Source organism: Parus major, chromosome 2, assembly GCF_001522545.3.
Source record: "Parus major isolate Abel chromosome 2, Parus_major1.1, whole genome shotgun sequence".
NCBI lineage: Eukaryota > Metazoa > Chordata > Aves > Passeriformes > Paridae > Parus > Parus major.
In genome coordinates, this window is record NC_031769.1 from 13,156,735 (window position 1) to 13,176,507 (window position 19,773).

The 19,773-nt window shown below is 38.2% G+C and overlaps 1 protein-coding gene across 16 annotated transcripts in view; it reads left to right on the forward strand.

Annotated features, from left to right (window-relative positions):
• PARD3 (par-3 family cell polarity regulator) overlaps positions 1–19,773 on the forward strand; it is a 395,821-nt gene that overhangs the window by 93,506 nt on the left and 282,542 nt on the right. For all 16 annotated transcript variants that reach the window (XM_033520528.1, XM_033520545.1, XM_033520530.1 and 13 more), the window contains exon 2: positions 8,171–8,351. In XM_033520528.1, coding sequence (XP_033376419.1) covers positions 8,171–8,351 — 181 coding nt within the window. The remainder of the gene's footprint in view (positions 1–8,170; positions 8,352–19,773) is intronic.

A 19,773-nucleotide genomic window follows, 5' to 3' on the forward strand; every position in this document is an offset into this window, starting at 1 on the left:
TTAAATATCCATAGTATGAATTTAATATTTTAAATATTTTAACACTTTAAATATATTTGAAGTATTTTTAGTAGCATGGGGACTTACAGGATAGTACCTAAAACTGCATTTAATTCCTACTGGGAGCGGATTAGATTGCAATTTAATATTGATTCTAGAATTTCTCTGATCAAAGTGCCATGGGAAATGAATAATCTAAAGCAATGTTTTAATAAAAAGCGTGTATATTTACTTCAGAATAATTTCTTAGATTTAAAGAATCATGAAAGCAGAAGATTTGAAAACTACCTGTAAAATTAAAGTATCCTTCAAATCAATAGATGAGTTTTGATCTTGCAGATATGATTTAACTTCGTGTGTTACGTTGAGTGTTTGAGAGCGAGGGGTGCTTACTTAGTCAGCAGGTTTGGGAATGACTTTCCCTGAGACCTATGATGTATTTTCCAGCACTGGTTATTTTATCTCATGAGGTTTTGAGGGAGTGGATTACGTTCAGCGTAGGTAAATGCAGAGTGCTGCATGTGGTCTGGAATTACCCCTCTCAGCAGTATGGGCTGGGAGGCTGCTTCCTGTAGGACAGGCCTGGTGGAGAACCTGATGAATGTGGATCATCAGTGTCCTTGTGGTGAAGATGACCAGCTCCACCCTTGGCTGCATGAGCAAGCCTGCAGCCAGCAGGCTCAGGGAAGTGATTAGGCTGGACCTGAGCTGGCAATGTGCACTCACAGCCCAGAAAGCCAGCCACATCCTGGGCTGCATCCAAAGCCCTGTGGGCAGCACAAGGGAGGGGGTTCTGCCGCTCTGCCCTGCTCTGGTGAGACCTGTCTGCAGTGCTGCATCCAGCTCTGGGGTCCCAGCACAGGAAGGGCATTGATCTGTTGAAGTGACACCACCAAGATGATTAGAGGATTGATGGAGCACCTCTCCTATGAGTAAAGGCATAGAGAATTAGGATTGTTCAGATTGAGAATTTAAGAATTTAAATTTTATGAGAATTTTAAGAGAAAGCTTAAGGGTAACCTAATTGCAGCCTTCCAGTACCTGAAGGGAACCCACAAGAAAGAGGGAGAAGGATTTTTTACAAGGGTATGCAGTTACAGGGCAAGGGGGAACAGATTCAAACTGAAAGTAGGTTTGGATTACATGTTAGGAAACAATTCTTTACTTTGAGGGTGGTGAGGCACTGGAGCATGTTACCCGAAGTTGTGAATACCCCATCCCTGGGAGCGTTTAAGGCCTGGTTGGATGGAGCTCTAGTGAAGGGTCCCCCTGCCCATGTCAGGGGCGTTGGAGCTGGATGATCTTCAAGGTCCCTTTTCACCCAAATCATTCTGTGATTCTATGATTATTTTTCATGCAGTAAAATGATTGTGAAAAGTTCTTTGGCTCCCTTCCAGCTATTTTACTTTGAAAAGTTTTATGAAAAGCTAGTTCTGGTTTCATGGCTGAGGTGATTAATTAGGACAGGTAATGATTTTCTTGAAATTATAGAGGTTTGTTGTTTGTGCTGCAGCTTATCCTAAATTGAAATGGTACTTGCCCTTTTTCTCCTTTAAAAATGCTTTGTGATGTCTAGGTCTGTAGAGGGGATGCCCACATTGCACATCACATCCAGCACAGAATGACCCTAGATGCTGCTATTTTGCTAATTGATTTTTTTTTTTTTTAATTATCTGTGGGTAGTAGTGTATTATTGTGAAAATACCTATTCTGTATTTTCTCTTACTAGCTCATTGAAGTGGTAGTTATATTTAAATGGGTTTTTAATGAGCCATGTAGAAAAGTGAAGCTCAAGGAATGATAAGAATTTGGGTCTGCCATGGGGCTATTAAAGTCAGTTCAGTTATCAGAAAAACCTATGAATTGATTTTGTATTTAGTTTCTTTCATTTCTAAATAATAATTGGCTACTCCCTTGCTAGAGATTTTCCTGAATTTATGTGTTTTTTTTTCCCTTACACTTATCTATTCATTCAGAAGCGACTTGTGTTTTGAGATGTTAGGGAGTCTGAGGTACTATTAGCTGAAATCTGATTTACTGCTGGGCCTTATTAAACAGCTACTCCTTAGTTCTGCATTGTAACATGGACTGAGTAATACATAGACTGCCTTGGGTATAAGTGGTTTTTGCCAGTCCTCAAGAGTTGCTAGAGAGCTGAGCTTATATTCTCTTTCCATCTCCCTCACTTGTGCTGTTTGCAGAGGATGTGTGTAGCCAGTTCTGTTGGTGCCTTGTTAGTTCACTGTACAGTCTTGCTTGAGACTAGAAATGCTTTTTGTGAGGAAAGGATGCCATGTTTAAATTGTTTACCAGCCTTCTCTGTGTCCTCTCCCCAGGCACTTGCTGCGTGTCTGAAAACGTATGGCTATGCTGTGAGAGGGGTTGAAATCTCCCTTATCAGCAGCCTGTGGCTCTCACAGTGAGTGCAGACAGACTGACACAGTGGGACTGTGGGACAGGGCTGGGCTTAACCCTCTGGCATCGGATGTTGAAGGAAATGCTTGAAGTGGCTACTTTAGAGGAAGGTATTTTCACAAGGCTAATTTCTATTTTAGAGTCTCTTTTGAGCCATCAAAATCTATTTTCAAGGACCGTAAGTCCCCTGTGAAAAGGTTCAGTTTTTAAGCATAAACTGATAACCAGAATCATTGATACCATTGGTGCCTCACCAGAGGTGTGGTTGAGCTGCTCCATCACTTGGAGCTGTCTCAGGTCTATGCTCTCTATTCTCCTGGAGTCAGAAAAATGTCATCTTGTGTGAAAGGCAGTTTTGTCCATGGACGGCCATCCTGTAGGAGAGCATAAATGCCAGAAGACCATAGCAGCTGTGAAAGGAAAGACCACATCTGGAAGTTGTATAGACCAGGAGAGGAAGTGCAGGGTTCAGCCAGGGGGATCCAGATACTGTGTGTTGCTAAGCAGATTAACTGCTGAGCAATTGGCCACTGAACAGCCAGAACAAATTAGGAACATTCTTGCATGAAATGATCTCCTAAGTGTCCTTCTGGTGGGAAGAAACCAGATATTTAAAATGGATCCTAATAATCTAAAAAGGTGAGTGATTTCAGTTTCACTCAGTGTTAAAAAGAGTGGATAAGAAGTGTAGAGCCTCTGTAAAACCCAGAGGGTATGAAAGCCGGAGGATCAGTTTCTGTCTTTCTAACAGGAGAATGGAGCTGTAATCCTCACTGATATTAAAATAAATCTGAAATAATTGCTGGTCCCTACCCATGAGCCAGTATCAGATTAATCAATAAATATCACCAAAGAATTAGCAAATTTTGGACAAGTTCTTAGGAATATGCAAAATTCAAGTGATCTTTTTGACAATCTTATAGTGATGGAAAAATACAGCAGAAGTTTCTAGCTTTATGCATTTCTTTGAAATGGAGGATTTCTGGTTTTGTGGTTTGGTGCTGAAGAGAGATGACCTGATCAGAGCATTTGATAGTGATGAATTGGTTTATGTGATAGTAGTACTTAATGAAAATATAAACAGCCATTTCTGGTGGAAATAGTTTTTTAATCCAGTTAATTAACATTCAAGTGCTTAATCTAGTCTATTAATTAAGACTGCATATGTGTTTACTAATTTTTAATTACTTTAGAATAGATGGAAATTGTAATAATTAATGTTGGAATGCAGACTGCTGCTGCTGTGTCAATATTAAAATAAATCAATCTTCTTGCCTTTTATTTATTAAAGTAAATATAACCTGTTCAACATCATATGTGGAATCGGAGACAGAGCAATAGAGCAGCTCATCCTCTCTTTTAGAAAGAACAAGATGCTGGATTATAATTAATTCAGTACAGTCTGGTGTTATAGAGGGCAGAATGCAGTCATAGGCTGGAATGCCTTCCTCCTACCCCAGATACAAAGATGCCTCAGTAAAACTTTGTTTTGATATCTCAGGCTGTGAAATAATTTCTCTATAAGGCATTTGCTTCATGCAGCTAACATATTTAGAAAAAAAAAAAAAATGTTACTCTCCCTTCATTGTCTGTCTGGTGTGGAAAGACTCTGTATCAGTCAAAAGAGAAGAGCATCAAGTTGCTGATTTTTAAACTATACTCCTATATTTTTTTGTCTTCAGAGGATAAGGATGGCAATAAAAAAAACCTTGCACCTCTTGAAATACACAAATTATCACAAGTATGCTTTTTACAGCTGGGATAATGGTTGAGTTTTACTGCAGTTTTGTATTTCTAAAAGAGAAAAGCTGTTGATCAAACACTGAATGCTGTTGCTTTTTAAAATAATTGTATCTTTTGTTGATAATTCACACAAAATTTCTTGTATTTCTTATTGTGAAGATAAAAAAGTAGTTTATGTAGTTGACCATTTGAAGACTTTAATTCCATTGCTGAAATGGGATCAACCTTCCATAAATTATGATCCAAACAAAGCTGCTGTCTTTATATCTGAATGTATTAATGAATATTTGAAACTTATTTTTTCTTGAAAAATGTTGTATACAAATATTAGGGACTAAACTCTTTTATTACTCAAACTGATGACACTGCCTGTGACATCTTACTATGATAAATAATGGTAGTAAAACTTCTCACCTTCCTGTTGCTTTTGCCATATGACAATAAGAAATGTAAGCACGCCAATCTAAGTTTACCTGTTGTTTATTAAATTTGTTTTGGGGTGACAAGGTGGTTTGTTTTTGCTTGATTTTATTTCCTATTTGCAGATTTTTAGTTCAGTGATTGAAAGATGCAGATAGTCCTGTTGCCTCAGGTGATTAAAAGTACTGTAACATATTAAACCATATTCTTACGTCTTTGAGGCATTCAAGTTGAGGTCCCATGGAATATGGGGTGGATAAAATATAATTTTTTATTAACTGTTGTTGATATGATATTTGGTCTGTGGTGTGGATTTGTCTTTCACAAAGGAAAATAAAATTAAACCAAATGGCATCAGCATTCACAGAATTTTGATGGAAGTTCTTTTAAAGAGCTGATAGTGGTCAGCTATCAGTAGCTGTTTTCTTTATTAATGCATCATTGTGGTTTGTTCAGTACTTCTGTTTGTTTCTGCATAAGAGTGGATGTTATGATGAGTTTCTCAGGTCACTGCAGGTGATGAGATCTAAAACTGAAGGATAGAGAACACAAGGCACAGCTCATTTCAGGTATGGAAATAATAGAGTGATTCTCAAAAGATTAGGGTAGCTTCAGTCATTTATTTCTTATTAAAGAAGAAAAGGATCAACACAGAAGCGGTCTCCTGCCAGTAAAGATGATGTTTCCAGAAAAGATAGTCATCTTAGTTCTCTTCTCTTGCTGTAAATCTGACATCTAAAGTCCAGCAAAATACCACAGACTTAACGCTGATAAAAGCTGGTCTAGGAATGTGTGCTCCATTCTTTGCCAAATTAAAGACATCTCTGTGGCCTTGAAATGTGACTCATCAAGAGGCTTTTTCCGTGGCACAGAGCAGTGTTTATCGCTGTGGATTCCTGCAGCAATGGATTCTTCATAGCTCCAGTGACCTACTCCTGTGGTTCCTTCCACATTGCGTTAGGTGTCTCTGAAAGTTTTTTGTTTTGTTTCTTGTTCTTGCAAGGACCGTAGTCAAGGTGTGATCTGGGCCTCCAGCAGTACAATTCCTCTCCTTGAATAATATCCTTTGATTAAAATAAAGGGTGTTGAAGAAATCAGAGATAAATGCTTGATATCATAATATAGTGCAAGATGTTTTGGCTGTCCTTGTTTCCCACAAGCTCACAGTCTTGTAAAATGGCATACCAGGGTCTGGAAATCAAGATTCCAGAGTGTTTATTTGCATTAAGTCTTCCAGTCCCAAAGACTTTCTAGCTGATTATGAGCATTGAGCTATTGTAGTCCAGATGGCTACTGTACCATTGTAGTGCTGTTTTACAACAAACTTCCTAACCTGTGTTCCTAATGCTAATTAGATTTGGGGAAGACTAACATGGTTTGTGTTTCTTCACGCTGAAAAAATGTTACAACTTGGTATGCCTTTTAATGGAACTGAAGCCTTTTGAAGGTTTGATGCTGTCAAAACTGTGAATACCTGCAAAAAACAGATCAGATCAAAAGCTAAGCTTGAAATAAGAAACATTCATTTTTAGATGTTCTGAAGTTATAGATGTAGACTGTCTGGAATAGGCAAAAAGCTGGAGGCAACTTAGAGTCAGAGATAATATATATGGAGATTTATATGCACATACCTTTTTTGCATATATATATATATATATATATATATATATATTTAATGTTATATATATATATAAAATACTTGCAGTTGCATGCATCAAAAATATTTTTCAATCAGCCTCAAAGGAACAAAATGTAATTGGGGGATTTATCTTTATACATGACATGCAAAGGACAAAAAGATTTGATGTTTCATGCTAGGATTCTTAAATGATTTGTCTTTTATTGGAATAACTTACAGATTTTCACTTGTGGATTAGTTTATTTTTAGTTGCTGGAGATTGGTAATTAGCTTGCTATAAAACAGTAAGAGAGTTATGAGTAAAGTTTTAGAAGCATATTTTTGTAAGCAATGATATTTCATATTGTGTTAGAAAATTAAATTTCCAATGCTCTTGAGCTACTGACATTTTGGTGTTGTCACATCTCTTTTGTGTGTAGATTTCTCAACCATAAAATAATGACTTTTATGGTAAAAACATGTTCCAGCTGTCTGCAGCTGCAGTGTGATTTTCCTGCTGCTACCTACCTTTCAACTAGCACTGGAGAGAGCATTGATCCTTTTTCCATTACTAGTTTCTTCTTTCTGTTTTTTGCATGCCTGAGCCTAAATTTGCATTAGATACGGAATTATTGGTAGAAGTTTACTACTCTCTGTAATTTCAAAATGACTTGTGAAAAAGAGTAAATGCCTGAAGAGTACTTTCAAAAGCTGAATTCCCAAATGGTTTTCACTTGGAGTTAGAGTTGCGGTTTTAAATTTTTTTATTGATGCTTATGTAAGTTAAATTTGAGTAAAGGGACTATTATTAAAACCTTTTGGCTAAGATGGTGCTGAAATTGCTTTAAAAAAAAGAGAAAATGACCTCTGATGCCTTTTGGTTACATAAAGTTCTAGCTGTTGAGCTAACAGAATAAACAATTTGCAGAGACCAGGATAGGTTTAAGTTGATTTGCTCTGTTTACCTTACCAATTTGCACAGAAGAATATAATGCTTTCTTGGAAACGTCTTTCAAATATTATATTATAGAGTAATTTACAGGCTACAGAATGCTTCTATCCTTAAAACTTCTTTCTTCATCTTGAAAATTAAGTTCTAAAATGAAATGTGTATAAGAGCTAGCATTATCTCTTTCAGTATGTTACCAAGGATAAATTGGGATAAATTAGTTGTTTCAAACAAATGCATGAAATCATCTATAGTGGAAAAATATCTCAGGTTTATCAAAAATCACTGTGGTGTTTTCCTATTTTTCTTGCAGCAGTAAACACAGATTTAGTAAATATTTATTAAATTAGAGACTTGGTAAAGTTCTAAATGGATCTTGAGATTTCAACTTTTCTTGGAGAAGTTGATGTCAAACAGATACAGACTATCTCTATAAATCTGATTAAAGAAATTTCGCAAGAGAAGCCCACAACTTAAGTCATAAAAACAGGATCAATAGGTGAAAGATTAAGAGATGGTGATGACTGTGATTATAACACTTCTTTGTATTTTGTCTCTAACTTTGTTGTGTGTATCAACATAACTTCTTCTTGAATGTTTTTATTCTGTAAAACTGTGGTTTTGCTCATGATTTGACTGCAGTAATGATGTGTATAGAGGTATCTAAACACAAATGCTGAATTCCAGTGCACAGGCATCAATCCACACAGTTCATTTTCTGCATTTCTGGGTAAGATGAAGTGGTTTGCTGGGGAAGGTGCAACTCTTGCTTTCCTTGTTGCCATTCTTTCTATGGCTCACAGTGATGAGTTTTGTGTCCCATCAGAGCTGTTGACCCTTTGTAGTATCCACTTAATGTCTGCTTTTCCTTGGGCTGATGATGTTGTGGTCTAGGCATTGATCGGAGTCTCTGCTGATAGACACTTCTTGCTATTTGGTGGGAAGAAATGATGAAATGCTGATCTGCAATGGCACTTTGATGGTGTTGAGTTTTTTTTAACAGTAGATTAAATTGTCATTTGCAGCTCGTGGCTGTATTTGATGAGCAAGATCCACACCATGGGGGTGATGGCACCAGTGCCAGCTCAACAGGCACACAAAGCCCGGAGATTTTTGGCAGTGAGCTTGGCTCCAACGCGGCATCGGCCTTTCAGCCTTACCAAGCAACAAGTGAAATTGAGGTCACCCCATCAGTCCTTCGTGCAAGTGAGTAAATGTTCTCTGTATCTCAATGTGTTTTGTCTAAATATATAAAGATGCCAAGTGCTGTTACCCATCGATGCTGCTGGGAAAAATGATTCATTATCTGTCCTTATCGAAAGCTGATCAGAACTGAGAAACTGCGTAAATGCTTCTTGCATGCAAGTAAACAAACCTGTTCTGTTTTAATAAATTATTTATAAATTGCTTTTAGGAGCCATAAGCTCCTTCTATGCTGCCAGTTTAAAATTGTCCTCACACTGAAAATCACATCAATATCTCCAAATGTATTTGCTGCATGGTTTTGGGTTTGCCAGTTCTGGTCTATTTAATGAACAAAATGGTAAAAAGAAACTAAAGATAGGAGCACTTTCTATTTAACCTGTCAATGTTGCTAGGTTATGCTGTCACCTTTCCATAAAAACACCTGCTAAAATGTGCACTTAGTGTGTTGCAAAAATACAAAATACACTTTAAAAAGCAGAAACTACATCCAGAAACCTCCCTTTACTTTGTTTATTTCAATGTGGTGAGCACTTGTTGGAAAACCACATAGCAGGAATTACTTTTTGCATTTCTTGCTCAGGCAGGTTCTTTGAATATTTGAGCTTATTAAGAAGAAAAATTATGGAATGAAATTTACTGTGTAATTTTCATTGTTGTTAAAAGTACTATGCAAACAAGACAATGTGGATAAGGCATTGTGTCCGTTTATGTGTAGTGTCTATCATTTTGCTCACTGAACTTTTGAAATAGGGTCTCCACTCCAGAAAATTCTTAGCAGAAGTTAGTATTATCAGTCCATTGAAATTTTACAGATTCTTTAAAAGAAGCAGTGTGTAATTTCCAGGAGATTGATTTGGTGTAGTGTTTCTTTAATGGATAAAATCTGTGTTTAAGCAGTCAGGTAAAATGCAAATGGAAAAGTTACCACTCTGTTAAGTTTGAGGGGTTTTGTACCGGAATGTTTTCTGTAAAATTAAGGGAATAGCATTTAACAATTAGCTTACAAAGAGCTGAATGTGTGTCTTTTTAAGCTGTAACTATGCTTCATTTCAACACAGAATTAAATTAGGGAAGGATTAATGGCAGAATAAAGAAGTATCGTGGAATTTCAGGACCCTTCCATTTTGCTGTCACTAGAGTATGTCACTGCTAAATGCACATCTCATTTCCATGCATAAGCCAAAAAACTGTCCTCCTTGGTTCTCAACTTAGCAGGGGTTAGAGCAGGTAAATGCACACATATTTTCTCCTTTGTGTCACTATCCAGTGTATTATGCAATACATGAATTTTAGCACATCAAAATCATATAGTACAGATAAAACTCAGTGATATATTGGACAGCTCACTTATCTTTGGTGTCATTCTGGAAAATACATGGAATGCTTGTCTAGTTCACTGATTGCTAAGATGACCAAAAAGGGGTTTGAGACCTTTCGTTAAAAAGGTCTTTAGAAATACCAAAGACTTCTAAAACTATTGGTAAGGATTATAGCTCTTTGACACTTTTTATAGAAACATGTACAAACAAAGTACGCTAAACAATTTGTAATAAATATGTTATCAGAAATCAGCAATGTTCTCCTATCTAATTCCTTTTTTTAAATGTTGACAGATATATTTTGGTTTTAAATGTTCCAAACCACAGGCTTAGAATCCCAGTGCTGTAATATTATCCCATATTAAACATACCTATTTCAGGAATTTCATTTAAATATACATTGAAAATGGAAATACTATCCTTATTGTATTTCCTTTATAACTTGTGAAGTGAAGCATAGCATACAAATGGTATTCTCAGTATTTCAAATAATTATCTTCTTACTGTGTAAGTTCTATTCAGCAAATAAAACCCATCCAGTTTTGCGGTAGATGCAGATCCTGATTATTACATGTTGACAAGGTCATATATCTATTAATTGGATTGGAGATGGGATACAAAATTGCTGTAATTATTGTAATTTTCCAGCTAATTGCAGGGTTGGCGGTGAATATTTTACTTCTAACAAATGAAAAACAGTATTCCGTCTGAAATTGGTTTATAGCATTTGAGACGTTTTGTTTTACATCTCTGGTGCTTTTTGCTGTCGAGGCGGGCTCTGCTCCGCGGCGGTTCCTGCGCGGCCGCGCACTTCTGCGCCCTGGTGCTGCCGCTCACCTGCACCCTCTGCTCCCAGGCAGCAGCTCCGTGCATTAGGCTGGGGCTCGAAGCCTGCTGAGATCCTCCTCTCTTTGTTCTGGTTGCCATGCTACCCCTTTTGTTTGTTTATAGATCACACCATCCCTCCTCTCCCAGCAAGAGAAAGGTTAGCTAGATCAGGTCCAGCTGGAAAAGTAATATTCATCTGGAGTCCCTCTTTTCCCATGCACGAACACAGCCACTCAGCCTGTACTTTGCATGTCGGGGAGGGGGTGTGTGTGTGTCAAATCCAATTTTCCCATTCAATTTTTCCATAAACATGGAAACAAAAATGAGGCTGGCCCGTACCCCCCATGTTGTTTTGCACTATGAAAACACAATTCTTAGATACAAGCAGTTGATTTATTTATGTTTCTTATTTAGCTCTTTCTTTTTTACTGCTTTTCTTTTACCCAAGTTAAACAACTTCTTGTTGTATTTCATCACTTCAGCTGCATCTTTTTTTCAAGCATATAGTACACAAGGCTTTTTTTGTGTTGTGCTGGCGTGTTTTCTGGGAAGAGGTTGGAAGCTCACTGCAGAAGATTGTTAAAGCAGACTGATGTTTATTCCCTGCTGAAATAGAAACTGGAGGCGCAGGTGAAAATTGCCAAACCTAATGAGCAATTTGGCAGATAAGACAGGATGTCAGGCAGTGACAGTTCAGCAGCGGGTGCACTGCCTGTGAACCAAGTTGTTTGTTTCACAGTACTGCATTTAAATATTGTAAATAAAATCCCTTTTCAGCTTCATGAGATATTATGAAAAGGGTCATCTCTTTGTCTTGTTTTCCTTTTAAATTATTTAGCTTGCTCAAGAACTAAGACCACCCTTGGTTATTTGTCTTGGTGTGATTATGTGTAACAAGTCTCTCTGAATATTTCAGCAGTTACAGTGACAAGACATTTTTAATACATAACATTATTTGGAAAACATTATAAGAGAGGTTTGGAGAGCTGATATTTTTTTCTTAAAGGAAATAAGGGGGTTTGGAGATCCTCTTTTTTCTTCAGCTGCTTAATGGAAGAATATTGAGAAAATGAAGCCAGATTCTTTTCACATAGGCAAATTATTGCTGGAGAAACAAGCACAAGTTTCAACAAGGAAAATGCCAGTTGGAAATAAGGAAAACCATTCTCACCTGGAGAGTGAAACAAGCTACTCAGAGAAATTGTGGCATCTCCACATGCTTGGAGATGGAAGAACTTGACTGAACATGGCCCTGAACAGCCTGGTCCACCTGGTCCTTTTTTGTGGACTGATTAAACCAAATAATCCCCAGAGATCTCATCCAACCTTTGTAATTCTGTGATTACAAATAAAATTAATAAAAGTAAACTATTTGCTTATTGAAACTATTTATTGTAAAAGTGAATGATGTCCACAGTGATATATTTAGCAGACAGGTGTACAAGCATATTGTTCATACACAGCTTCCCACCCTGGATTGTATTGTACTGCTTTGTGCCAGTGTGACACAAATCAGTTGCCTGTGCATTTTAGAAGACAGCTGCTTTTGTTTTCAGTATGTCTTGTAGGTGCTTCAGTTCCTTAAAAATGAGATATAGGGTAATTGTAAGGTTCTCCTAAAGGCTGGAGGGTCAACATCTCCCAGAACACTGGCCAGAGAGCTCAAGAAATTACTAAGAGCTAGCTGGTATTGGTGCACTCCAGTGAATTATATGCTCAGGTGATCTGTATCATATATTTTAGCAGACTCTCAGGACTTTTAGCATCAATTTCATATTCTGGTCACAGAATCAGACCATGAAAAAAAAAATCTAGATGAGAATATCATGAAGTGGGTGCACAGCTGGCTGTGAAGATGTACTAGAAGTGCAGAGAAGCAAAGAAGTCACTGCAGCTTCACATCATTGTTTACCCAGCAGTGTGGCTGTTGCTTTAAGGTTCCCTGTGTGCAAGTGTGCTCTTACCCTGCAATCAGCACAAGTCTGTTCCTCACAGGTAAGAGCATGCATGCAGACTTTGACTGGGAATTCATTGCTATAGTAAAGTTCCTGACCTTGCTTGCCTTTGAATTTGTGTCTCTTTTTCTGCTTTCTGAGTAGTTTTTTGTTGTTCATTGACAAATTAGTAGGACATAAGAAATATTGTCTCTGAGGGCTCTTAGTTTAAGGAGTGTTTAGTATTTTAAGAAATCTGAACTGGAATATAAAGTAGTGCATAAAAAACTAAGATGGAGTTTCAGGCACAGCGTTTCATTTCAGCATTGACTTTTGATACATTTATAAATGGTTTTGAAATCAGTGAGATGGTCACTGCCACTGCATCTAGGAAGAAAAAGGTAATTTGCAAGGCAGTACTAATGAACAACAAAGTTCACAATACTGTTAGAAGAATCCTGGCAATATGGTGCATTATTAACAGTTCAGTCGGGCATTGCGCTCTTCCATCAAAAGATCGAATGCACATGCTGTTGTGGGCTCGCTGTTGTGTGCAGGAAGACTTAATCTGGAGTGACCAGTTGTGGTGCCAGCCATGGGGAAATTCTTAACAGGTTGGAGAGAGTCAAAAGAGAGCAACAAGAAAACATTGCTTTGGAGTCTATAATGAGTTGGTAGGACTGGTTTATGTAGTTAAGGAAAGATAAAAACTGGTACGATCCAAGTCTTCAAATGTGTTGATATTTTTCTCAGATAAGAGAAGGAGAGTTGGTATTTCCTGGGCAAAAGCCATTTTTTGTAACCCATAGGGCTAAAAAAGATGTTTACACCTCATGTAGTGAGGCAGTATTTGTGGGAATGGTTCAGAGGTAGGTTCTGCATGCTGTCCTGTGCTTTGAGGCAGAAGGGCTGCTGGGGGCAATCTGTCCTGCTCCTGCCTAAGCCATTGGGTTGTTTGGTGACCCCAGGTGAGATGTTTCTTGCGTCCATTGTAACAATCTGTATGTCTTTGCATCTCCAATTTGAGTATTCAAAAAATCCAGTGCTAAACAAACCATTTAAAGATGGGAGTGCATAAATGTGTGAATTTCAAGTACTTTAAAATTGCATTATATAAGTCACTTCACTTATTTGATCCAAGTATTTATCTAGAATACCAAATGTATATTCTAAGAATAAATATGTAAATATTTATAAGGTAAGGGTTTGGTTTCATAATTTGGAGCACTCCATATTAGTGTGTTGGCAAAGAGCTGCACAGGTGAGGTCATATTTGTTTTGGTCTCAAAAATTATGATCATTTCAGCACTCTTCCCCACATATGGCCACTAGAAACTTTTTCATTCTTGTTTATGTCTCCTTGACTCCTAATTCAACTTCAAGTCATCTTTATGTATGGAAATAAAGATATTTTCAAATGTTGAAGAACTAAGGAATTGAGAGATCAGAAATGGAGAAAGAGAAAGACGAGTTCATCAAAACCCAGATGTTAGGAGCTTTATCAGGTCGAGTTATCGCTAGGATTAAATTGATGATTACAAAATACAGAGAAAGTTATCCACATTTATAATGAAAGATAAGGGCTTTACAGACAGAGCTTGCTGAAGTCAGAGGGAGGTTTTCTACTCGCTCTGTGAAGTTTTGGATAACTTAGGTTTCCACAGTGTATCTCCTTGGTCTCATTCACTGGTGTTCAGATGCCTGTCATTCCAGTGAAGTTCCAGGAATGAAATACAAAGGATTTCCAAACCATCACTTCCACTGTTACTCCCTTGTCAAGTTCTCCTAGGTTTCTTTTATTGTGTTGCATAATGCAAAAAGAACCTTGAACCAAGGCTTGCACCTCAGCTTTTGGCATCTGAATAAGGAAGGTTTCTCATGCATTGGAGTTTGAGAAGATTGAGCAGAGTCTGTTTCCTCACCTTCTGATGCTCTCGCCATTCAGGAATTCTTATCACATTTTATCCCTAAAGCTCTGTGAAGGATATGATTGTTTAAAAGCCAGAGTTATTGAATCAAAAAATCAGTACCAGGTGCTGCTTTCTTCCATGAGGCTAAATTTGATCTTTGTGCAGCACAGTTCTGACTTGAGTGATCTCCAGTTGGTGTTTTCTCCAAGTGTAGTGCTCTGCTGTTAATTTGGGATTGTTGAGCAGTTTAAAAACCATGTGTTTTTGATGAGACTGTGACGTGTTTGTAAAAACAAAGATTTTAGACTGCTTAAGTTTCTAAATTAACCTTTAATATCTTCAATCTTCTTGGTATACCAGCAAGCAAAATACTGTTGCTTCTAGTAGGATTAAAAAAAAAATATCCCTGAAACCAATAAATTTTAGAACTTACTGATTCTCTAGAGGAAACCTGAGTAATTGTGGTGCATTTCAAGATGTTATTCCATATGGTGAAGACTTCTATCTACAAGTACTAATAACAAGAAGTAATAAAAATACGATATTTTATCTGATACCTGGTGAGAGGTATCAGATAGCTGGAGAATATAGTACAAGAGAGATAATATGAAATATTATATGGATAATAATACGAAAATGTAAGTGTTGAATTGGAATTGTTTAAGAAGTCATGTTTGGATATTAGTCTAAATTTGATACCTTAAATAGATTTAATGATCACTTGAACAACAAGCTATTATGGAAATCAGAGTTATATTCTCAGAATACTTCACTTATGTGGTGCTTGTTTCCCTTTCTTTAAATGAAAGGAAACTTTTTCCTTAATGGAACTCTATTTTTGTGTATGCAAAAATATGATGCCATTTTATCCCATCAAACATTGCAGTGTAGCTGCTCAAGTCTGTCATATTGTGGTATCAAGGGTTTAATACTATTGAGAAAATGCTATATGTTTATTTAAAGAGTTTTTCATCACACATATCAATAAGTATTGTATCAGTAAATGTAATAACTCCTAAAATAGATATTTTCTTGATTGCTTCTCTGTTTCTTGTAATTTCCTTATAAGCAAATGAGGAGCACAGTGAAAGCAAAGGAACATGAATTTGAAATGAGCAGGGAGTTCTTTCTCACAATACAGACAGCTACCCTGTGAACTAGTTTGCTCTATGAAGGCATATGTACACATTACATTTTTTTACCCAACAGTTTCTAAAAACCTTGTGCAGTATTTATAGATACTTGTTCTGAAATGTGGTAAAACAGTATGCTTCAAGGCATCCTTAACATCCAGAGCCACTGGATGCAACAGTAACTGGTATCCCAGTTGTGCTTTGCTTTGCTTTGAAGCAACAGGAATGGTGTTTGAATGGGTATGGCAGGGTGGGCAACTGACATTAATTACTCACAAAAAATCTTCCAGCAGGAGAAGATGCAAAGTTTATCAAATGTACTGAATTACACACTTGGTCCTAAGCAGGCTGATCTTGTGGGATTGGTGTTTTAGGGCTAATGAAGAGGGGTGTGTGCTGGGGGCTCTGTGCCTCACCGTCTGTGGTGCTACCGTGTGTTCAGTGCATCAGCTAGTGCATGTCTCACCCCGCAGAAAAACATGTGGATATTTTTGATCACAAGCCCGGCGTTGTAAGGTATTACACTTAGAGTATATCCCTTATTATTACTGCTAATTATCATTATTAATTGTTGCTTATTATTATTGCTTAACTTACTTTAGTGTGAGAATTGTTGCTTGCTTTTGTTCATAATTCACAATGGATCTTCTTGCTCCCTTTCTTACATTTGCAGCACATTAACACTTTTTTTTTTTCTTTTTTGATGGGGATGTGTTTTGGAGATAGTCCATGTCTTTGGGTGATTACTGGAAAAAACTTGCTTTAAATTCTGTGTCTTTTGACATGTTCCTTTGGGGAGGATAAGAGAGAGACAGATGGCTACTGGTTGAATAGGGTTGTTTTTTATTTACTGTCCTGCCCTAAAAGGGCTGAAACATGATATTGAAATAAAGGAGTGGGTGAGAAGTAACTTTTCATTAATTTATTGCCTTTTTTCATACTTGAAACAAAACCAAAATTTGTTGTTTCTCTTACCCATCTCTTGATGTAAATCTTAAATGAGTTATGTAATTGAGTGCCAACTTCAGAATGGTGTGGGTTCACATTAGGGGCAGATGAAGCATTCAGGGTGAGAATTAAGTGTTTGTATTTAGAAGAACTTTCCTTTTTTTGACCCCTGGCACTGGATGCTGTGGAGGTGACAAGTTCGGCTTGAGCCCATGGACCTGTTGTGGGCTGAGAGTGAGGCACAAGCCCAGCACCTGCTCTCCTGTGGTCACAGCTTGGCCTGGCTCTGTGTCCCCAGTACTCTGCAGCCAGGGACCCTCAGCTCAGCTCCCCTTCCGTGACACTGCAGGGACAGAGGGGATCACTCTTCGTGACACAGTGCCACCTTGCTTTGACTGCCTGGACTGATGCCAGAGCTGGGCACTTTGGGGTTGGAGTGGATGTGAACTCGGGCTGTGTTCCAGGTCTGTGTTTCTAGCCTCTGTTATGGATTTAGGCAACTAATTCTATCAATAGTTTTGGATTGACAGAAAGTAGAAATTATTGTATATGCAGACAGGGAGCTGGGGACCATGTGGGTTTACAAACAAAAGCAAACAGTGGCGTTTAGGTTAAGTTAAAATGTTACTACTGCTTGCATGCATACGGTAAAGGGCTGTACAGAGACAGCAAAAGCAAGCTTGCATTAGCTTCCAAGTATTGTGCGTGTGAGTCAGAAATGAGGCTTCTCGAAGCAAACTTTGATCAACCATTAAAACCTTATCCTGAGGCATTGGATTTGATTCAGTTCTCTGTACAGCACTGTTCATATTCACAACTGAAAGTAAAATTGGACTCTTTTGGCAATTGCTGGGCATCATTCTGATGAATCAAGCTGATTCAAAGCAGATGTGAGGGATGAGGTTAATACCAACAGACTCTAGGTTCTGCATCTGAGCTAAATGCTCAAGGCAACACAGTGTCTGATTCTTGGACACCTTAGGGTGTGCTCATCTGACCTGTTTTACAGTTTATTCAGAGTGAAATGCACTGCTGGCTACACTAGGTGCACTGGCTAATCTCTCTTGGGAGAGAAAAGGAGCTGACCAGTTCCAAAATAAATGTCTGTGAATCCCGTTCTGCCTGTGATTTAGCTCACACTGTGAAAATAAATTATTACATGAAAAATTAAAAAAAAATAAAAAATTATCATGAAGTAGGATGTTGCCTTTGTTGCCTTAAAAAAAGGTAATTTGCAGATTTGGAAGAGAAATGCTAAATGGCATTTTTCAAGCAAACAGTTTCTTAGTTTTACTTACTGAGTAACTTTGCATGGAAAAGTTCTTATACAGCCCTAATTATTCTTGGGAAGTATATTTGTGCTGTGGACAATATGCCATTAATGCAGAAAGTCGCATGTTCAAATTTTTTTCAGAGTAAAATTGGGTTTGAGACACTTGGATGGAATTTTATGGTTAAACTAAATGCTAAAAAAATAAAAATGGGTTTAACCAATTTTATGGTTAAACAGTGCCATCTGCCTTAGGTCTGTCACTGGTATCTGGTCACTTTGTGGTGCTGGTCCCAAATGGGTAAACCTCTGCAAAGGACCAGCTATACTTTTTCTTGCCATGTGTTCTCAGATGTTGAAGCACCACAGGTGCCATGTGGCACTGAAAGCCAGCCCAGATCTGGAGGATTACAAGTGATGTGGAGTTAATGAGGTCTGAAGCACATGAGTTGTTTTCACTGCTCTATGCAGTTGAGTGTCTCTGTATGCTGTTCCGTCACACACTGTGCAGGTGTTAGAGCCATCCTGCCTTTCCTGATGTTCAGGGTATCCTGGCTCCCTGTGGACTTGGGAAAGTTCTCTGCATACACACTCAGCCTCTGGAATGAGTAGCTGTGTAAAGGACCATCCCTCACATATAGACCATTAAAGGAGATGCGTTTGCAAGTTTAGAGACAGAATAATGATGGGCTGTTGTAACTGTTTCAAATGAAATAATATTTGAAGCAATGCTAGCAGTTCTTTTTAGTAGATTATGGAAGAACAAAATTATGTTCATCGGTTTCTAACAAGTTGGAAAATGCACACATGTGCTTTGTTAACCAGCTTTATATAATACACAACTAAGTCTTTCAGTTCTTTTGGTAAGTCATGACTTGATCTTTCTGCTTTTGGACTTTTTTGAGGCTTTCTGTGCATGAAAGCTTTCTCCACCAAATATAAAAATGTTAGCTTCTATTCCAATCCATTTTGAGCTCTGATGTTTAAGACTTTCATTAGATGACAGGGAGATTGTAGGTCAAACACTGCATGACTTTCACAATGATTTCCATCTCAAGGGTCTTACATTCTATAGTCTCTTCATGTTTTATTTAAAATTTTAGTTGGGCTCTTGACTCATGGAAAAATAAATAAAAATGAAGGTCTTACTGCAGTGAAAAACCCATGAAACTGCCCTGTCAAATGAACTGCATGACATTTATCCATGGGAAATATCCATTAAGTGAGTGAATAAAGTTACTGCTCTAGTTTGACATAGTAGGCAATATTTCTGTGAGTATTGTACATGTAGATGATTTACCTCTACCTCTGTTTTAAGTTCACCTTTAAAGTAATAAAACACAAGTGGGCCAAGTCTTCCCCTAATCCTGCTTTCCCATAGCTCTATGTTATGTTACTTAAAACATAACATTACAGTGTAATAAGTATTTTCAGTTCTTCCACCCGTAAAGGATGGGGGAAAATCTGTTTGCAGTTAGTGCTGGTACTGAGATATTATTTCTGCTTTGTGCTTCGGCACAGGCAGAAATGGAGGTGGGGGGAGCAGGATGTGCAGCTTGAGGAGAGGTCACTGCCAGGGTGCTGCTGCAGGAGCTTGAGGAGGAGAAGCCATGTGTAAGCAGCAGTGGAGGGAAGGAGGAGAAAATGGAATTGTTTAAAAACATATCGCCTAAAAAGTGAAGGGTGAAAAAGCTTCAGTGAAACTGCAGCTGGAAATACTCAATAAATGTTTGTTTACTGCAGCTTGGTCTGCATATTTCTTCTGTTAGCTGAAAAGTTTATCCTAAACTGTGTCTTGGCAGCTGCCGTGCAGTAGTGTGTCATGGTGGTAGCAAATCCAGAGAACCCACAGAAAATGGGGGCAGCAGGGCGGTGCACGCTTGAGCCGTGTGCCCAGTGGTGCAGGGAGTGAGCAGCTGCTCTCGGGGTGCAGGCTCTGGGTTTGCTGTGGGTCACTGGTGCCCAGAGCGTGCCCCAGAGCGCAGGCAGAGGGGCAGTGTGTGCTGTGCTGGGCTCAGGCCCTGCTGTCCCCGCCGCAGCTCACGGCGGCCGGGTGTGTGCGGTGAGCTCCTCAGGAGAG